This window comes from Ranitomeya variabilis, chromosome 3, assembly GCF_051348905.1.
Source record: "Ranitomeya variabilis isolate aRanVar5 chromosome 3, aRanVar5.hap1, whole genome shotgun sequence".
Taxonomy (NCBI): Eukaryota; Metazoa; Chordata; class Amphibia; order Anura; family Dendrobatidae; genus Ranitomeya; species Ranitomeya variabilis.
In genome coordinates, this window is record NC_135234.1 from 69613315 (window position 1) to 69634498 (window position 21184).

At 40.5% G+C, this 21184-nt stretch overlaps 1 protein-coding gene across 1 annotated transcript in view; it reads left to right on the forward strand.

The window, feature by feature from the left end:
- CRYBG3 (crystallin beta-gamma domain containing 3) overlaps window positions 1-16507 on the forward strand; it is a 176147-nt gene extending 159640 nt beyond the window's left edge. Inside the window, exons 19-22 of the mRNA XM_077294112.1 lie at window positions 2436-2559; window positions 9264-9422; window positions 9983-10142; window positions 13700-16507. Coding sequence (XP_077150227.1) covers window positions 2436-2559; window positions 9264-9422; window positions 9983-10142; window positions 13700-13788 — 532 coding nt within the window. The 3' untranslated portion in view covers window positions 13789-16507. The remainder of the gene's footprint in view (window positions 1-2435; window positions 2560-9263; window positions 9423-9982; window positions 10143-13699) is intronic.
- Window positions 16508-21184: the final 4677 nt, after the last annotated feature.

Sequence of the window (21184 nt, forward strand, 5' to 3'; positions counted from 1 at the left end):
AAAAAAGAGGTGGACAGGCACATCCAATAATAAAAAATCTTCAAGCTTTATCCCAAATACATAAATTTAAAAATCCATACAAAGATAATATGGTAGAGGAACCGCGCTGTTGCGTTTAGGGGGCCTACTGCGCCCTTAGTCATAGAGAATGATAATATTTTAAAGGGGTTGTTCAGCTTTGGAGTACAAGTCTGCAGTCACTCTATGTGCGTGTGCTATGAGGATTCTCCAGTGCCGGCGCATGTAACTGCAAGTATGTGATTTGTATACTTCCGGCCACATTCCGACTAGACATGTCCAGGCTTGCTCAGTTCACTTGTTTAGAGCAAGGCCATGCACGTCTAGTCGCCCTGTGACTGCATGTATGCAAATCTCATACTTTCAGTCACGTGCCCGCTGCTCCCGGCGTCTGTACCGGAGAATCGTCACAATGCACATAGTGAGTGCAAACTTGTAGCCATAGGACAGACAACCCCTTTAAAATATTTGGTATCGGTGCTAGTATAACTAAATGAAATAATAAAATATTTATACCACAGGCCGAAACAAAAAAAAAATCTGAATGACAGAATTGCTGTTTTTTTACTGTTCACTTCACTTCCCCGCCAGAAAAAAAATTGAATAAAAAGGTATCAGAAAGTCGTACGGATCGCAAAATGGTAATAAAAAAATACAGCTTGGACCACAAAGAGTAAGTCCTGATTGGGAAGGTACCACTATCATAGAATTACGATAAGCTCTCCGTACTGCTGCTGAACGCTGTCAGCTTGAGCCCCTTTAAAATAAACGCCCTGCTTTATAATTGCGGGAATTTGTAATGAGGACATCAACGTCTTCTAACATTATTCAGCTGGCGCTTCAGGGGAATTCTATCACTAATATTAAGTTGAAGGATTTTTCTATCATTAGACATATCACTTGGATTATTGTTACTGATTGATGGGGGTTTGACTGCTTTAAGTTCTATATCGTTGCCTCTTGTTTTCACCAAAGTATGGACTTACAACATATTGACGTCAATAAGGCCATGTCATAACTCCTAGGAGCAGGTGCTTAGCTATAGAAGTAGCAGTCGCACCTGGGCCCTGTAGATTTAGGGGACCCAGTTTCCCATCTGGTACCAGTATTGTAAATCACATATTATAAAGGGGGGCTCCACTCTTGTTTCTTTTAATCTGAACCCAGGAGCTTCGATGCCCCTAATTTGGGAGTGTCACGGTACTGGAGAAATGCCAAAATGGAATCCGCCTCTTCATTCTAGCGATTGTGGGGGTTCTAGAGGTTAACCCTCCACCAATCAATTTGATGTAGCCTTTCTTAAAGTAACACACAAGAAGGATTTCGCAGCGCAGAAAATTCTTAACACAACAAAAGCAATGGAATTTGTAGGGGACGAGCGACACTTCTGCAACGAGTTATCGTTCTGCCTTCTGACAGCTTTCACATTTTAAGAATGGCTACATCTGTAGGCGTCTTAATTAATTTTTTTAACACAAGTAAGAAAGTGAAGCCATCACAGGGTTTTACGTATAATCACATAGGGGCATAAACCCCAAGTAGCATGAGTCTTCATTGTTAGGTATAATCATATCAAGCCATATTGAAAAAAGTAAGAGATCCATCCCGTCATCAGTTTATTCAAAGACTTCCAGGAATATTTAATAAGGTACATGTCTGGATAGTGGAAAGAGCCAGACATCACTGGGGTCTGACAGCTGGGGCTCTCACCGATCCTGAGAATAACGCATTAGTGAGCATGTGCGACCACTGCTCCATTCACAGCCTATGGTGATCATCTATGAGTTGTGGTCGCACATGCTCATAATCGCCTCATGCTCACTGGGCTTCAGCTGGACCCCCTGCGATCATAAACTTATCTTTTAACCTGCGGTCAGGTGCTAAATGTTGTTTATGGCTAACCCTTTGAGGTTGGAAGCAGTAAACCTCGAAGTTTAAATGGTTGCTGACTAAAAAAAACAAACAAAATGTAAATGTTTTAAAAGAAAAATAGAAGCTGTATTCTATACAGGATTGTATTCACCGTCAGTCCATAATAAGTCGATCTGGTGGATTCTGATTACATCCTGATCTTCGATCACCTAACATCAGTGATTGGCTGCAGCTCTCAGTTGACAGCAACGGGACATCATCAGCAGTGCATTGGATTACATCCCGATCCAATGGTCATGTGATGGAAGAGCGTTATCATTGCCCCAGCACAGACCACTGCAGCAGGAAGGGATACAGCCAGTGAGAATAGCTTATTTTAGAACATTGTTTTGGTAATTCAGACATTCCGTTTCAAACAAGCCATATTGTGTTGTTTGTTTGTTTTTTAAATTAAGTTTTCAGTGTTTTTCTTTTTCATTTCCACTAAAAATTAATTGAACCTCTTATTTTACTTGATCACATTTTCATGTTCTGTACACTTACAGGTGGATTGCATTTGAAAGTGCCAATTTCCTTGGAAGACAAATGCTGCTGGATCCTCAGCAAATTCTAAACTGGTCACAGTTCAGTGGCTGGAAAGCGATTGGGTCCCTGCGTCCTCTAAAACAGGTAACACGAGCTCTAAGCTGCACACATTGATCATTCTTTGCTGACAGTCCATTAATAAACAAGTCATAAAGATAAAAGGCACACTGGCTGAAAAGTTTTGTTACTTGAGCTGACCAGAGGCCTCAGTACTCAACCTCTGACCATTACTTTACATTATCTGATTTTCTAGAAACATCAGCAGGGCTTGGGTAACATTGAAAATACCCTTTTGAACTGTGCTGACAAATAGTGAGTTCATAGCCCAAGAGTGAGGTCTTTTTTTTTTTTACACAGCACACGATGGAGTTCGGTCGATCAGCCTTAGAATCATAGAATGTTAGAGTAGGAAGGGACCTCCAGAGTCATCGTGTCCAACCTCCTGCTCAATGCAGGATTCACTAAACCATCTCACACAGCTGTCTGTCCAGCCTCTGTTTGAAGACTTCCATTGAAGGAGAACTCACCACCTCTCGTGGCAGCCTGTTCCACTCATTGATCATCCTCTGTCACGGCACAGCTGTCGGGTGACCCGGGATCAGGGACTCCTTTCCTGTCCCTAACACTAGGGGGTGCTCTAGCTCGCCCTGCTCCCCGAAATACTTCAGATGCCAAACATGCCGGGGCCTCCCTCCTTGCCTTATCTCCTAAGTTAGTCATCTGTCTGTTCACCTCCCCTTCCCAGGGAAGAAGGGGCGCTACAATGGCCCAACCCGACAAACAAGGCAACACGGACAAGGGTTAACAGAAAACTCTAGGCATATAAAATATTCACTCACATATAACAGAGGAATACACCGGGGTGTAAAGGTAGGGGAATAAAGAAAAGCAGAGAAGGATAAGGAATTACCACAAATACACACCAAGCAACAGTCACTAGCAACTCCTTCAACTCTCCTTCTCCTCTCCTCATGTATGCTCCTCTCCCACCTTTAACCATGCAGCAAATGCTAGCTCTGACGAGGATTTGTAGCAGAGCCCGGATTATAAAGGGAAAAGGAGTGGCTAACTGAGCACAGCTGTGAGCACAGGGATTTCCAACATGGCCGATTAACCCCTGTTCTGCCGGAAGAAATAAACACTTTTAAAATGAAGGAGAAGTGCTTCTTCTCAGTGCCGGAACAATCAGACGCTGCAGTCTTCTGGCTCCACTCTGTCGCCGGTAACCCCGTGACACCCTCACTGTCAAAAAGTTTTTTTCCAATATCTAATCTGTATCTTCTCTCTTTCAGTTTAATTCCATTGCTTCTCGTGTTTTCATGTGCAAATGAGAATAATGATGATCCCTCTACACTGTGACATCCCTTCAGATATTTGTAGACCGCTATTAAGTCTCCCCTTAGCCTTCTTTTTTGCAAGCTAAACATGCACATATCCTTTAACCGTTCCTCAGAGGTCACACTATGCAGTCCGCTCACCATGTTGGTAGCTCTTCTCTGAACTTGCTCTAGTTTTTCAATGTCTTTTTTAAAATGTGGTGCCCAGAACTGGACTCAGTATCCCTTATGAGGCCTGGCCAAGGAGGAGAAGAGGGGGATAATTACTTCATGTGATCTAGACACTATGCTTCTCTTAATACATCCTAGAACTGTGTTTGCCTTTTTTGCTGCTGCACCACACTGTTGACTCATGTACAGTCTGTGATCTATTAGTATAACCAAGTCATTTTGACACATGCTGTTGCTTAGTTCTATTCCTCCCATTCTATAGATGTAATTTTTGTTTTTGTTTCCCAAACGTAGAATCTTGCATTTCTCCCTGTTAAATACCATTCTACTGTATTAGTTACCGTCCATTGATCAAGCTTATCTAGATCTTTCTGAATCCGTTCTGTCTTTTCTAGTGTTAGCTATCCCTCCTAGCTTTGCATTGTCTGCAAATTTGATTAGTTTACCTTCAGTTCCCTTATCTAGATCATTTTTAAAAATGTTGAACAACTCTCGAGCCAGGACCGAGCCTTTTGGTACTCCACTAGAAACACTTTTCCAATTGGTGCAACCATTTGTTACCACTCTTTGAGTATGATCACTGAGCCAGTTACGAGTCCACCTAACCATAGCCTTGTCAATCCCATATTTGGTAATTTTTTTATAAGGATAGTATGAGATACTTTTTCAAATGCTATGCTGAAGTCGAGATAGACTATATCTACTGCATTTCCCTAATCCGCCCAGTCAGTAATTCTATCATAGAAGGAAATTAGATTAGTCTGGCATGACTTGTTTGCTTTAAACTCATGCTGGCTCTGGTTAATTACTTAACAACGACAACCCTTACAAGCTGATTAGAGCACATCGCCTCCTGATGGAAACACAGCGAAACGCGTGTAGGGGCGTCAGGCAGTGGTCCCTATAATCATACTTTACCAGTAAGTACCTGTCCATCTTATGCACTTTAGCCCACTTGTGGTTATGCACTGTTAGCACTTTATCTTCATACTGCCATATACATATAGCCTCGTGCGGTTACTTTGTCCTCATTGTGAGCATTGCCATATACTTTGTGCAATTAAGTAACCTACAGACATCAAATAGCCTTCAATCTTAGTGGTTGTTTGTACATTTTTAACTAATCTAACTTCTCTGAATTTTCAGCTAGTATGTATATAAAATGAGGTGTTTTACATTATAATTTTTTCTCTATTTGCACTACTGGTTGTTAACAATTTACTATGGATCCCCTTTTCCTGCTTCTGCAGTAATATTTTATTTGCTAATTATTTTATGTATTCTGTTTAAATAAAATTTATTACTTGATATAAGATACTCTGTTCCCCTTTTTCTGCTGTAATCAGCTTGTAGGGGTTGTCTTTGTTAAATTGTGTATTGAGTTTTGCCTCTAACTAATCCCATTGCTATAGGGATATCCTGCAATCTGGTTAATTACTATATTCTTATCCTAGTACTTACATACATGCCGTTTAATAATTTGCTCAAATATCTTTCCTGGTATAGAAGTAAGGCTCACTGACCTGTAATTTCCTGGCTCCGTCTTCTTTCTTTTTTTGAAGATAGGGACAACATTTGCCCTTCTCCAATCTTCTGTGACTTCTTCTTTTTTTCAGGATTTTTCCATGATTCTGGCTAGTGATTCTGCAATTTCCTCTGCAAACGCTTTCAGTACCCTAGGTAATAATTAATCTGGACCAGGATGTTTAAATTCATTTAAATTGTTCCCTCACCATCTCTCTGTTTATGGATAGTGTGGATTCTTTTATTCCTTTGATGGCACCTTGAAGATCAGTTGATGTTACATTTGCTTTCTTAGAGAACACAAATACAAAATAGGAATTTTAAAGCTCTGCCTTCTTAACATCATTTTTGACCACTTCACCCTTGTAAAAGTCCTATAGCATCTTTGGCTTTTCTTTTGCTTTTGATATACCCCCAAAATCCTTTTTTGCTGCTTTTAGTTTCCATTGCAAGCCTCACTTCATTACTGGCTTTAGCTCTTCCAACGCTTGCTCTGCATTCCCTGCAAACAGCATTATATTCTTCTTTCAATATGCCCCCCTCTTTCCATGTGATATACATTTCTTTTTTCCTTTTTAACAAGTGATTAAGTTCTGTGTTATTTCTCCCTGGTCTCTTTAAATCTTCCAATTCTTCCTCCTTTTGGGGACTGTTACCAATTGTGCGGTGAGAATTTCATTTACCAAAATCTCCCATCCTTCTTGGACATTTCTGTGCTTTAGAATATCCAGCCATTAGACCTTTCCTACCATCTCTCTGAGTCCATTAAAATCTACCTTTCTAAAGGCCAACCTTATAGTCTGATTCCTCGCTGGTCTTCCTCCTTTTGTAATCCAAAATTTGAGGATAGCATGATCTCTGCCTCCTAAATTCCAAGCCATCTTTACTTCCTCAACCATTTCCTCCCTGTTGGTAAGAATTAGGTCCAAGATTGCAGATCCTCTTATTCTTTCTTCTACCTTTTGAAAGATAAAGTTGTTAACAAGAGAAAATAAGAATTTTCTGGACCCAGCACTTTTCCCTGAGAGAGATTCCCAACAAATATCTGGAAAGTTAAAATCTCCCATTATCACTATGTCGGACTTTTTTGAGAACAGAGACATGTGATGTAAAAGAGTTCATCCATATCTTCAGTCTGTCCAGGTGGCCTATAGTAAACACCTACAATAGTGTATTTTCTGTTCTTGTCTCTTTAAATTCTTACCCAAACAGTTTCTTCAGAGCTACCAGTCTCTGAAGCTTGGATCTCTGTAGAGATATACTTTTTCCTAACATACAGGGCAACACCTCCTCCCTTCTTGTTAATCCTGTTTCTAATAAATAAGTTGTAGCCTTCATGGTTTGTATTTCAAGCATGTGTATCATCCCACCAAGTTTCAGTGATGCCTATGACAACATATCTCTCTTCCTGTGTTAGCAGCTCCAATTCTCCTTGTTATGCTTCTAGTAGAGATGGGATGAATGATTGTTGCTATGATTATTCCTACCCATGCAGTAAATATATGAGGGCATGTGCTAATGAGCAGTGATGATTTTTTGCTGACCAGCATAAAAAATAAAATCAACCGAATAAGCGCTTCGTAATTTATTAGCTCTTGTTTACATCGGGCCGTGATTGGGAACTAACTTTCCTTTAAACATTTGTTCAGCTGATTGGTGCATGTAACAGGGCCTTTAAAGGAAATATGTCAGCTGTTTTCTGCTGTGTACCGTGATCTGAGAGCACCATGATGTAGGGGCACAGAGCCAGATTACAGTGATGTGTCACTTACTAGGCTGTATGTTGCTGTTTCAATAAAATCAGTGTTTTATCAGCAGTAGATTATCACTAGAGGACTATGTGTCTCATGCCTCCTAGTCCACTTCTCTGTTTAACCCTGCCCTCACCAGCTTTCTGTTAAAGTACATTGAACACAGAGAGCTGCCAATTAATGGTGTGGGCGGGGTTATGCAGGCCTCAGCATTTGAGCAGTGCTATATCTGCAGCAGAGAAAACAGTGATTATATCAAAATGACAGCATGCAGCCCAGCAATTGTTAATTCTTTTATCATTTTTGCTAGAATTTTTCTCCCACTGAGGTCAAGGAATCCCCAAAATACTCATCAAAATAATGGCATAAAAAATTCACCTGAAACACATTAGAAATGTGCAGAAATGCCATTGTGCTGTGTTTTTCATTGCAATTTTCTAAAATTGTGGTCCAATTTTTTTCATAAATCAAGGCAAAAATAACGTACCTTGGCCATAATGTGAATGCAGCATTAAAAAAATGGCTAAAAAAACAGTGTGAATATATCCAAACATTGTGTGTATTACGGCATCCAAAGAGTTAAGTAGTTGCATTTTGGTCTCATCTGACCATTGTGTATTCCAGAATTTCATGTCAATAGCACCTTTAGAAATAAATGTACTTAAAATTGGTGACATGTTCAATTCCTATTTCACTCTTTCACTCACTATATATATATATATATACACATACGCAGTGTATGTCATGGGGACACCATGACAGAGAGGTGCCAGAAGACTGTGGTGTCTGGTTTTGCGAACTCCTGCACTGGTTAGAAGTTCTTCACCATCTTAATGAACACTGCAGGTTTGTTTCCTGCTAGCAGTGCAAGGGTTTAACTGTTCACTTGAAGCTCCCTGAGCTTTCCTACCTGGATTGTCTCTTCTGTTCAATGTTGTCCATTTCCCTCTGCTATATAGGGTCACCTCTGGCACTTAGGGATTGCCAGTGTTAGTTCTTGTTATCTGGTTCTGGAGTTGGAGGTGCAGTTTTTGGTTGGAGTTGGCATTTGGAGAGTTGTTCAGAAGATGGTTTCTTGGAATTTGATTGTGTGCACATCATCATCCTCTCCTATTTGGCTTCTCCTTTAACTCCCCTGTTTTCCACTCTGTTGTTTGGTGTATGTATTTTCGTATGGTTGATATTTTCATTTATCCCTGTCCGTCTTCCCTTGATTGCCTGGTTAGTGTGTTCCTACACACTGGTGCTTCCCACTACCCTGTGAGGGGACAGATAAGGGTTGCTATAGGAGCATAGCAAGGCACATGAACCCTGTGTCTCCACCTTCAGGAGTAATCCGGGGGACAGGGATAGACTAGGGCGACACCAGTTCTAGGGACCTTTTATCGCCCATAGTCACAGCGTGATAGTATATACATGTATACCTATATACAGTTATAGTATCAAAAAAAGAAAAGCAGCACAAAATAATAGAAAAAAGTGGACTTTATTGCCTGAACGGCGTGGCAATGTTTCGGATACAAAATCCTTTTTTCAAGCTTGAAAAAGGATTTTGTATCCGAAACGTTGCCACGCCGTTCAGGCAATAAAGTCCACTTTTTTCTATTATTTTGTGCTGCTTTTCTTTTTTTGATACTATAACTGGAGGCTATTGGACTGCTGGTTGGGAAAGCTCTGCACGCTATTGAGGTAGTATTGGATGCTGTTCCAATTTTTTCTTTATATACAGTTATACAGTGTATATATATATATATATATATATATATATATATATATATATATATATATATATATATATATACATATATATATATAAACACATACATGCAGACCTAAATAAATAATGTACAATTCCATGAAAATACAGAAACAAAAACCTCTCCGTCCCATGTGAACACACCAATGATAGATCAGCTCCAGAAGTCTAAAATTCCACCTATGTATCAGCTCAACTACATAATATTGTGATGCCACATTCCTACATCTGCCTTGTTTCTTCCTACAGCCTTCAGTATATTTTATGATTAAGAACCGAGATAAAGACAAGTATCTGACAGTCACTGGGAAACTAGCAGATTCAAGAGCGACATTTGTCAATGTCTCCCCAAGGAATGGGCAGACCACTCAGATCTGGTATTTCTGCAGAGGATTCCTAAAGTCAAAGGTACATATTAATTTATAATATATTAATATACTACCAGCGATTAAAAGATTACTATTATATATCTCACTGGAAAAAGTAAATGGCCAATACTGTGTCTGTAAGAAGGCCCCCTCCAGCCAATGTCCCTTTACTTTACCTTTGAATGTGCGGGTGGACAATATGGATTCATCTGATGAAGGAGCATTCTGGCATCTCACATAAGAAACTTCCAAAAATGTTGCTGTCCATGAGGTTTTGGTAGCTCCTAAGTAAACAAATATTCTGGGTGTTTGGGGGTTTCTCCTTTTGCCCACGACCAACCCAGACATTCTGGGAGATTTGGCATATCCTACAATAGTAACCTCAGCACAGTCCATAACTTCTCCTGACATGTCAGAGTAGTGCTGGCAGCTAGGATCTTCACCAAATCTATGAATGGGTAGATCACTGTCCCTGACATCAGCGAAGAGGTGGAGGTACATATATGGTCACTTTCCATTGATGATTATAGTTGTAAATCTTCTACTTATCTGGCAATACTGTGTTCTTAAAATCGTCTATAATGTTCATCACATTTCTAGGCAAATGATTCATGTTTGGATGTCATTGGAGGCAAAAATATCCCAGGGTCAAAGGTGTCATTGTGGTCAGAACATGGGAAACCACGCCAGAAGTGGAGGATCGATAAAGGTGGCACCATCTCTTCATATATAAGTGATGACCTTGTTCTTGATCTTAAAGGTAGGTGATAATTATTAATTTGGGGTCTCCTTAATGAAGTCTGCTTATTTATTCAGTCTTCATCAGCTGCCTTTTTGACTTTGGGGTTTTAAAGTAGGTGTGGATAAACTAACCTGTGTCCAGATAATTTTGGGGGTGATCAGAGCATCACAGAAAGACTCGGGCCACAAGCCTGTTTTCAGACTAGCTGTGCAGTAGACCTTTCACAATTGGTGTATATATGGTGAATATGGGGGTCTCTTTGGCGCACATGACAAGACTACAGTAGCACTCTTAATCACCTGTGATCGTTGGCTATCCCTGTAGAAAATTGTGGTTTGGGGCTCACAAAATTACATTTACACGCTCTATCTTTCAATAATAAAAGTTAGTTTGAAGAGCTACAGCCATAACAATTATATTTTGTTATACCTAGATATTTTATCTTATTTGGGGACATACAAGATTAGAAAGGGATCTTCTCTAAACTGTTCCCCATAAAGTTAGAAGCTACAATTATCCAACATGTTGTGGTATGCTGAACCCATAGCATTATCCTTTTTCCACAAAACTTTACAAATGGCACAATGGAATCAGGCTGGTAATGTCCTCTTGGCATTCACGAAACCCAGACTCAGATGCCTGCCAGATAGAGAAGTGCGATCCGTAACTGCACAGACCATGTCTCCACTGCTCCAGAGCCCAGCGGTAACAGCTTTACACCACTCCATCCAATCCTTGTGTTTGTGTTTGGTGATGTAAGGCTCGCATGCGCCATGAAGCCCCCGACAGGGGTACAGTTTTTGTGCTGATGTTAATACCAGTGGAGGTTTAGACAGTTATGGAGTCAGAAGAACATTGGTGACTTTTCTGCCCTGAAAAACCACCAAAAGAGGAAAAAATCCTCTTTTGGTGGTTTTTCATGTTAGTGTAGGACTGGCAAACGTGGGGACCCTTGACGCGGGTTGCCTGCTTACATATTTTGGCCAGAATATCAACCAATACCCCACATATATTTATATGTTTTGGTTTTGCACACTATATTTTTTTCAGGGTGCAGTTGGGCCCAAATGGTTCTGTACACTGTGGCCTCTGTTCACACCCATAGGGCGTCATTATTAGGCTGGAGCCAGATGCTCTGCATTCCTTGTGTGAACACGCCACATACAGAGTATATATATATATATTTTTTGCATTGGTGTACCACACGGCCAATCCCTGATTGAAGGCTGGCTGTTTCATTAGGTATTGCACCTGTGCAGCTGCCATTTTACTTGGGTCCGCTGCACCCTGTCAGTGCAATAGTATTGAGGCCCATTTAGACAGGTAAGCATCTCTGCCTGTTTTTGGCGGGGTTTTTTTACTTTACTGCCCCTCAGCACTCGGTGACCCCGCTCTAACGTTATGGGGTCTCCACTTCATAGCAAAGTTGCTGCAGTTCCTTCAACTTCTCAATAATATCACTCACAGGCGATGGTGGAATATTTAGGAGAGAAGAAATATCATGAATGGACGTGTTACACCGGTGGCTCCTATTACAGAACCACGCCTGTATCAGTGAGATCTGTAGAAGGATCCATTCTCCCACAAATATTAGTAATGGCAGACGGCACGACGAGGGGACGGATGTTATACATCGGGGGGCAATGGGACTGAATGGAAAATCAGAATTCACTGGTTAAAACGTGACACAGATGAATGAAAGCGTTCTAAAATAAAGAGTACCCCCGTTACCCATAACAACCAATCACAGCACAGCTTTTATTTTTTAAAAGCAGAATACGAAATGAAACCTGCGCTGTGATTGGTTGCTGTGGGCAACAGACAATTTGCTAACGTTTTCCATTATCTTTGGGCAGATTTAGCTATACAGGTCCTTCTCAAAAAATTAGCACATAGTGTTAAATTTCATTATTTACCATAATGTAATGATTACAATTAAACTTTCATATATTATAGATTCATTATCCACCAACTGAAATTTGTCAGGTCTTTTATTGTTTTAATACTGATGATTTTGGCATACAACTCCTGATAACCCAAAAAACCTGTCTCAATAAATTAGCATATTTCACCCGTCCAATCAAATAAAAGTGTTTTTTAATAACAAACAAAAAAACCATCAAATAATAATGTTCAGTTATGCACTCAATACTTGGTCGGGAATCCTTTGGCAGAAATGACTGCTTCAATGCGGCGTGGCATGGAGGCAATCAGCCTGTGACACTGCTGAGATGTTATGGAGGCCCAGGATGCTTCAATAGCGGCCTTAAGCTCATCCAGAGTGTTGGGTCTTGCGTCTCTCAATTTTCTCTTCACAATATCCCACAGATTCTCTATGGGGTTCAGGTCAGGAGAGTTGGCAGGCCAATTGAGCACAGTAATACCATGGTCAGTAAACCATTTACCAGTGGTTTTGGCACTGTGAGCAGGTGCCAGGTCGTGCTGAAAAATGAAATCTTCATCTCCATAAAGCATTTCAGCCGATGGAAGCATGAAGTGCTCCAAAATCTCCTGATAGCTAGCTGCATTGACCCTGCCCTTGATGAAACACAGTGGACCAACACCAGCAGCTGACATGGCACCCCACACCATCACTGACTGTGGGTACTTGACACTGGACTTCAGGCATTTTGGCATTTCCTTCTCCCCAGTCTTCCTCCAGACTCTGGCACCTTGATTTCCGAATGACATGCAAAATTTGCTTTCATCAGAAAAAAGTACTTGGGACCACTTAGCAACAGTCCAGTGCTGCTTCTCTGTAGCCCAGGTCAGGCGCTTCTGCCGCTGTTTATGGTTCAAAAGTGGCTTTACCTGGGGAATGCGGCACCTGTAGCCCATTTCCTGCACACGCCTGTGCACGGTGGCTCTGGATGTTTCCACACCAGACTCAGTCCACTGCTTCCTCAGGTTCCCCAAGGTCTGGAATCGGTCCTTCTCCACAATCTTCCTCAGGGTCCGGTCACCTCTTCTCGTTGTACAGCGTTTTCTGCCACATTGTTTCCTTACAACAGACTTACCATTGAGGTGCCTTGATACAGCACTCTGGGAACAGCCTATTTGTTGAGAAATTTCTTTCTGGGTCTTACCCTCTTGCTTGAGGGTGCCAATGATGGCCTTCTTGACATCTGTCAGGTCGCTAGTCTTACCCATGATGGGGGTTTTGAGTAATGAACCAGGCAGGGAGTTTTTAAAAGCCTCAGGTATCTTTTGCATGTGTTTAGAGTTAATTAGTTGATTCAGAAGATTAGGGTAATAGGTCGTTTAGAGAACCTTTTCTTGATATGCTAATTTATTGAGACAGGTTTTTTGGGTTATCAGGAGTTGTATGCCAAAATCATCAGTATTAAAACAATAAAAGACCTGACAAATTTCAGTTGGTGGATAATGAATCTATAATATATGAAAGTTTAATTGTAATCATTACATTATGGTAAATAATGAAATTTAACACTATATGCTAATTTTTTGAGAAGGACCTGTATATTAGACACTTTTCTACTTTTTGTATTTTACCTCTTGTTCTCATCACAGTGTTAGCAGTGCCGTCCAAAACATATCTTTTTGCTTGTCTTTAGGTGGAATTTACTACGACAAAAACTACATAGTAGTCAACAGAGTCCAAGACAATGCCCTGACGCAGAAGTGGGACATTGAGCTACTATGATGTCTTTGTAATGAAAGCTCAAAATGCCATTACGGACATCTCTTTCCACTCATGCTGTGGACTATGGAAACTGCTGCAGTCATATGTCACTGGATCTCTGCTCGGCAAAAAATATCCTGGCGGACGGCCAAGAAAGCACGGCTCATATTCTTCACAGTTTTCCATCTGCTCCAGGCCGCACTGATCTCGGTGGCATCCTCGCGTCAGGAAAGAATTCAGAACAGACGTTGGTTTTGTGCCAATGGATCCAGAACACACGAACTTTGGTGTCGGGGAAATGTTTCCATTACCTCTGTCACCCTGGACTGAACAGTCTCCAGGCTTTTATGTGTGAGGAGGATATGGGACAGTGCCGACCCCCATGCCCGAGCCTCGTTTATAAGCTGCGTCTATACTCTTAGTAACTGGAGTCTGTGGAGAAGGGTTTGCATGCCATACTGTGTAACAGAACTGATGCTTAGACCGTGCATTTCAAAGGGTTCTACAGAAGTAGAAAAACATGGAGCCTTTTTCTATAAAATGCCCCACACTAATCTATGGCTTCTTTATAATATTTCCACTTCAGTTCCATTAAATTGTATATGGTCAAGGTACACTACCACACTCAACCTGGAAACAGAGGAGAGGTGCTGTTTTTGGAAGAAAGCGGCCATTTGTTGCCAATCCTAGTTCTAATATTCAGCATGGCTTAAGTTTTATTTTTTTCAGGTTAATTATAAGGGTATGTTTCCACGTTCCAGAAACGCTGCGTGTTTGACGCTGCGTAGAGCTGCAACGTCAAACACGCAGCGTCCAGATGTTACAACATAGTGGAGGGGATTTAATGAAATCCCGTCTCCACTATGCATTAAAAGACGCATGCGGCACACCCGAGAAAACGGACATGCGGCGCGTCTTTTCAGAACGCAGCATGCCCTTACAATGCTGAAACAACGCAAGAACAACGCAGGTGACCTGCCAGTGGCCTCAGGTGCAGATTTGGTGCAGATTTTACCTGCGTAAAATCCTGACCAAATCCTGATGCAATCCTGAATGTGGACACATACCCTTAGTATTTTACATACATCCATTCAGTAAAAGACCCCTGCCTAAGACATGCCGATATATAGGACCATAGGCTCAATTCCTGAAGACTGGGGTTTGGTACGCCTCCAGTCTCAATGGTCGGCATGTAGAAGAAAGAAGCACCACTTAATGAATCCGCACATCTTATCTCTGGCATTTGCCTCTGTGCACCTCTCCAGTGTCAGGGACTGGAGTACATTTCTGGCATAAGTCGAGCCACTGAAGTGTCATAACTTCTGGAGAATATGGTGGATGGGATTTGTCATGCCTTGTGTATGTGCAATCTACTGTGGCAGATCTGCTTGGGATCGAGTAAAAATGTCAAGAGTCGCAAACTTTTTGTGCAAAGGTTTTGCGACTCCAACTCGCTCATTCATGTGATAATGTCCATGAAAAAAAATCGGATAACAGTCAGATTGTTTAGTCTGTCATCCTATCGCTCTCCATTTTTTACTTTTTAGTTGGCAATATATATATTTTTTATCTAGTAGCATGATTTGCCATGTTTTCCTAATATTTTTGACTAGGCAATGCAGCGCTTTCTGGATTCCTTCCTCTTCTTTCCAACACAAAATCTTAGGTGCTTGTTTCCTCTACTACTGTGCAATCATATATATACAGCGGTGTGGTTGGTGTCACATTTTTTTAGTAGAGGAAAAGTGCATAGTAAGCTGACGCTTAGTTTCCATCTGAGCTTTTATTTCCATTTTTATGATCCGTTATAGGAAAATAAAAGCTAATAACGGACACCTATGGCACCTGGTGGGCCCTATTAACTGCAGAAAACCCCCAGAAAAAAATGGCACTGCATTTTGTTCTTTTTTTTTCCACCTTATTTGACAGAATAGACGAATTGTACCAGAGACTAGCAAAGTTTGCAGATCAAGCTTCTATCTGATATGATAAAAATTCAGAAATTTTCATTCAGAAGACGACTTCTTATATATCTTCGTTATATGGTCTCTTTAGTTACGCCTCTACCTTTTACAAGCACAATTACTCTACTTACTAACAAATAGAAAGCAACATTTGGGATAATTATTCCAGAGACGCCGAGAAAAAACGTAAAAAATGGCAATTTGCTGTTGTTTTGCCAAGCCCTGCCATTTTGTGGTCCAGATTGTGGAACTTCTGTAGCAAAATTGGGACTGTTGGCAAATGTGAATTTCATTTCTCTCAGGCCGACGAATGCCAAAGAGTTTCCAACATAGCGTTTTATTTTCTCCGATAGAATAATCTCATTGAAAATAGAATTTTTGTAAATGTTCGCAAAGAAATATGCAAGATTATGATGGGTGTAAAAGTTCTTGTATTCTGGTAGATATATGATGTACATACTTAAAGAAACTCCTGTATATCACCTGCACCACGATGCAGGACGTTGTGTATATATATATATATATGCTGTTCAGGAACTATATTGAATAAGATATTTATATATCTCTGTAAGTAATGTTGTGTATATGTGTAAATCCAGAGCAGAGCAGTCTATAGAGTGTATGTGTATATATTATTATGCAGCTATGTAGGAAGAAGGGATGTAAATCAGGTGTACAATTGCACGGTCATGTGGATGATGACCCGGTTGAGTGCCTTTATTTGTAATATGGATGGTGATTTCTTTATATTTGGAATAAAAATTTCAGTGATTGAAGCTGTACTTCATTTATTCCATTGCTGCAGAGTGATTAACTTATATTATAAAAATCACATATCTGAGCCCCTACTGAAAAATCCCAGGCATAAGTCTTAAAATCTTGTGACACTTAGGCCCTTTCTTTTGTGTTTCAATAAATTTCTGAGTACTTATATGAGTACCCCATTATAGTGTGAGTAGGATGTATACAACGGGTGAAATAAGTATTGAACACATCACCAATTTTCTAAGTAAATACATTTCAAAAGATGCTACTAACATGAAATTCTTACCAGATGTTGGTAACAACCCATCCAATCCACACAGGCAAAGAAATCAAACCATAGATGTCCATAAATTAAGTTATGTGTAATAATGGGAACTGACACAGGAAAAAAGTATTGAACACAAAGAAAGAGAGGTGCCAAAAGCCATGGAAAGTCATGACACCAGCAGAAATCTATCAGTAATTAGAAAGCAATCCTGCCACTTAGTGAAATATAATAGCTGGTTCAACTTATGGCCTATAAAAAGGTGTCCCATTACCAAGGAGCCAAACAAGAAACATCTCGTGATAGGTAAAACCAGTGAGCTGCCTCAAGACCTCCTCAACCTTATTGTTGCAAAACATACCGATGTCATTGGTTACAGAAGAATGTCTAAACTACTGAAGTGAGCACTTGGGGGAAGGGGTCATAATCCAGAAGAGGAAAGGATATCATTTCACCACAAATTGGCCATGACCAGATGCTCCCCGTAAGACCTCAGACAGAGGAGTAAAAAGAGTTATCAGAAGAATGGTTCAAGAGCCAACAAAAAGCTTGTTCAAGCACTTTTAAAGTTTTCTAAACATTTAGACAAGCCTGTGAAATACTGACAGAAATCATTCTGGTCAGATGAGAGCAAAATTGAACTCTTTGGATGCCATAATACACACCATGTTTGGAGGCCAAAAGGCCCAGCCAATCACCTCAACTGAATCCAATAAAAAATATATAGAAGGAATAAAACCTCAGAGCTCAACACAATTTGTTGTACAATTTCTCCTGAGTACATCAATACCCCAAATATGGCTGGAAACTACTCTTTGGATACACCACAGGGCTCAGAAGGGAAGGAGCGCTATTTTGGAGCACAATTTTGTCTGGAATTTTGTCGCAATTGAAGAGTCCGTAACATGCCAAAACAGCAGAAACCCCCCACAAGTGACCCCATTTTGGAAACTACATCCCTCACGGAATTCATATAAAGGTATGGTGATCATCCAAAACCCACAGGCGTATTGCAATTACATTTTGTTTCTACAAAAATTCTACTTTAACCTCAAATTTTTCATTTTCAGAAAAGTAATAGGAGAAAATGCACAACAAATTGAGTGGTCTATTTCCTTCTATTACTTTTCTGAAAAGGAAGGAGTGCTATTTAAATTTTGGAGCATCAACTTGGCTGGAATAGAAAAATGAAACATGGAAATGTTGCTTTAGCTCAAAATTTCTCATTTTGACAAGGTTAACAAGAGAAATTGGTCCTGAGCACGATGATACACCATGTGTGGCCAGAGACTATTGTTCAGGGGCACTCAGCAGCGTTTGAAAGGTAAGGAGCAATATTTGATTTTTGCAGTGCTCATTTGCCTGGAATAAATTGTTGATGTTATGTAGCATTTGCAGAGCCCCCAAGATGCCAAAACAAGTGGCCCGATTTTGTAAATTACACTCCTCAAGCAATTCATATAGGGGTGTGATGAGCATTTTGAATCTACTGGTGCTCCTCAAAAATTTTATATACTGGGCCGTGAAAATTAAGTATCACATTTCTTTCCACGAAAATGCTGCTTTAGCCTCAAAGTTCTAATTTTCACAAGAGTAACAGGGAAAAATGGGCCAAACATTTTGTTGTGCAATTACTCCTGAGTACAATGATACCACACATGTGGTCGGATACTATTGTTTGGGCCCACAGTAAGGCTCAGAAGGGAAGGAGCGATATTTTAATTTTGGAGCACAGTTTTTGCCAGTATAGGTTGCGGATACCATGTCACATTAGAAGAGCCTTTGAAATGTAGACCCCCCACCCCTCGATAGTGACACCATTTTGGAAACTACAGCTCTCGATGAATTAATCTAGAGGTGTAATGAGTATTTTAATTCCACAGGTGATTCACGAAATTGTATAACATTGCGCTCTGAAAGTGAAAAATTACCATTTTTTCCACTTAAATATTTTACTCCCAAGATTTTAATTTTCAAAAGGGTTATTAGGAGAAAACAGATCTTTGTTGTGTAATTTCTTCTGAGTACGCCAATACCCCATATGTGGTCGGAAACTGCTTTTTAGGCACACAGTGCAAAGCTCAGAAGGGAAGGAGCGCCATATTGGAGTTCAGATTTTGCTGAAATGGTTTTTTGGTGCCATGTCACATTGTCAGAGCACCTAATATGCCAGAACAGCAGATCTACCCCCCATAACTGACCCCATTTTGTAAACTACACCTCTCAGTAAATTCACCTCGGGGTGCAGTAAGTATATTAACTCCTCAGGTGTTTCACAGAATTTTATACCATTGGGAGATGAAGAAATTTTGTTTTTGTTTTAACCCCAGGTTTTTAATTAATTAATTTTAATTTTGAAAAGGGCTAATATAAGAAAATGGACAACATAGCTTGATGTGCAATTTCTCCTGAGTTTGCCAATACTCTCTAGATGGTCAGAAACTACTTTTCAGGCACAGTGCAAAGCTCAGAAGGGAAGGAGCGCCATATTATAGTGCAACTTTTGCTTGAGTGGTTTGAGGGAGCCATGTCACTTTGACAGAGCAGCCAGAGCCCCACCCTCCCCCATAAGTAACCCTATGTTACAAACTGCACCCCTGAATGATTTTATTCATGGGTGCAGTGAGAATATTAATACGACTGGTATTTCATAGCATTTCAAACCATTGGCCAGCAATGAAAAAATAATTACATTTTTACCTCTAAAATACCGGATTACTTACCGGTAATGCTCTTTTATAGAGCCCACGACAGCACCCATTCACATCTAGTGGGTGTTGTTGTGGCGAATAGAAAATACCGGATTACTTACCGGTAATGCTCTTTTATAGAGCCCACGACAGCACCCACTAGATGTGAATGGGTGCTGTCGTGGCGAATAGAAAATGCTGTTTTAGCTACACATTTTACAAGGGGAAATAGTTAAAAATGGCCCAATGATTTGTTACACATTTTCATCTAACTATAGCAATGCCCCTTATGTGAGTCTACAATATTGTTTGTGCACGATTTGAGTTTTTCAGTGCAAATTTACATAGAATAGTTTGCGGACTCCATTTGCAGAGCCCCCAAAGCGCCAGAACAACAGAATCCCCCCTCCAGTGAACCCATTTTGGAAATTACACCCCTTCTGAGAATTTATTTACAGGTGTAGTGATGACTTTGACTCCACAACTGTTTTCCAGAAACATTTTTAAATTAAATGGCCAAAGGCTAAAAAAAAAATCCCATTTTAACCGATCCAAAATAAAATGTAACCTTTATTAAATTAAAAATGAGTAACTAGTGCAAATCATATGTTCAGGTGCACAATAAATTACCCTCTGCTCACTATTGGCTCTGTCTATGTTATAATGTATCCCAAGCAGTTATATTGCTGCACTAGTTGTTATATTGTAATTTACATATGAATAGATCTACCCATCTGTAGCTACATTGGTGTACAGGTCCAATAATCTCAAATAGTATAACTAGCATAAAACAAAAGGACTACAGTCCATTATGTATCCATCAGGGATTGTATGCTATTTTGTAATGTCTAATCACCAGAGGAACAAGGCGCTATTAAAACAGAAATAGCCTCCCCAATATGTTTCACCCTCACAGGCTTCATCAGGGGAATGAGGCAAGTACAAACCAAAATGGCCAAACAAACTATTTATAACCTCCCCATCTGACATGAGACCAACTTCATCATTATGATTCACAATCTGCATCCAATCTGAGCTTCCACAATTCCAGGCCAATGTGCATCTATCAAAGAGAGTAAGACAAACATGGAAGAGCGCAGCATGAGAAGCACCAGGTGGTTTGATTGGGATGTTGCAATGGAAGGTGGGGGGATTAGCCTCTCATCTGGAAGGGTTGTGCACCCCTGCACAACTCCGGTAGCGGACCTCTCCGTGCAATCCTGCTCTGTTACTGCTCCTGTGCTGTGCTTCCTGGTCACGTGGGCCCAAGATCCAGTCACGTGATGCAACTTCACAGGATGTGACTTCACTTCAGGTTCTGTTGCCTGGAGATTAACTCTATGGCCCCAAGCTGCTCCAGCCACAATCTCTCAAGGGAAATGTAAACTTTTTTTGGAAAAAATGTCAATTTACGGAGCACTATGGCTATAGAGCACACTGCAATAGATAGTGGTGAACAAACCTTTTATTGAACCTACCCCTAATCCTAACCCCAACACACCCCTAACCCTAATGCCAGCCATAACCCTAACCACACCCCTAACCTGACACACCCGTAACCCTAAACCCAACCTTAACCCCAGCCATAAACATAATCCAAACCCTAACCAACTCTAGCCCCAACCCTAACTTTAGCCCCAACCCTAACCCTAATGTGAAAACGGAAATAAAGAAAAAAATTATTTTATTATTTTTCCCTAACTAAGGGGGTGATAAAGGGGGGTTTGATTTAC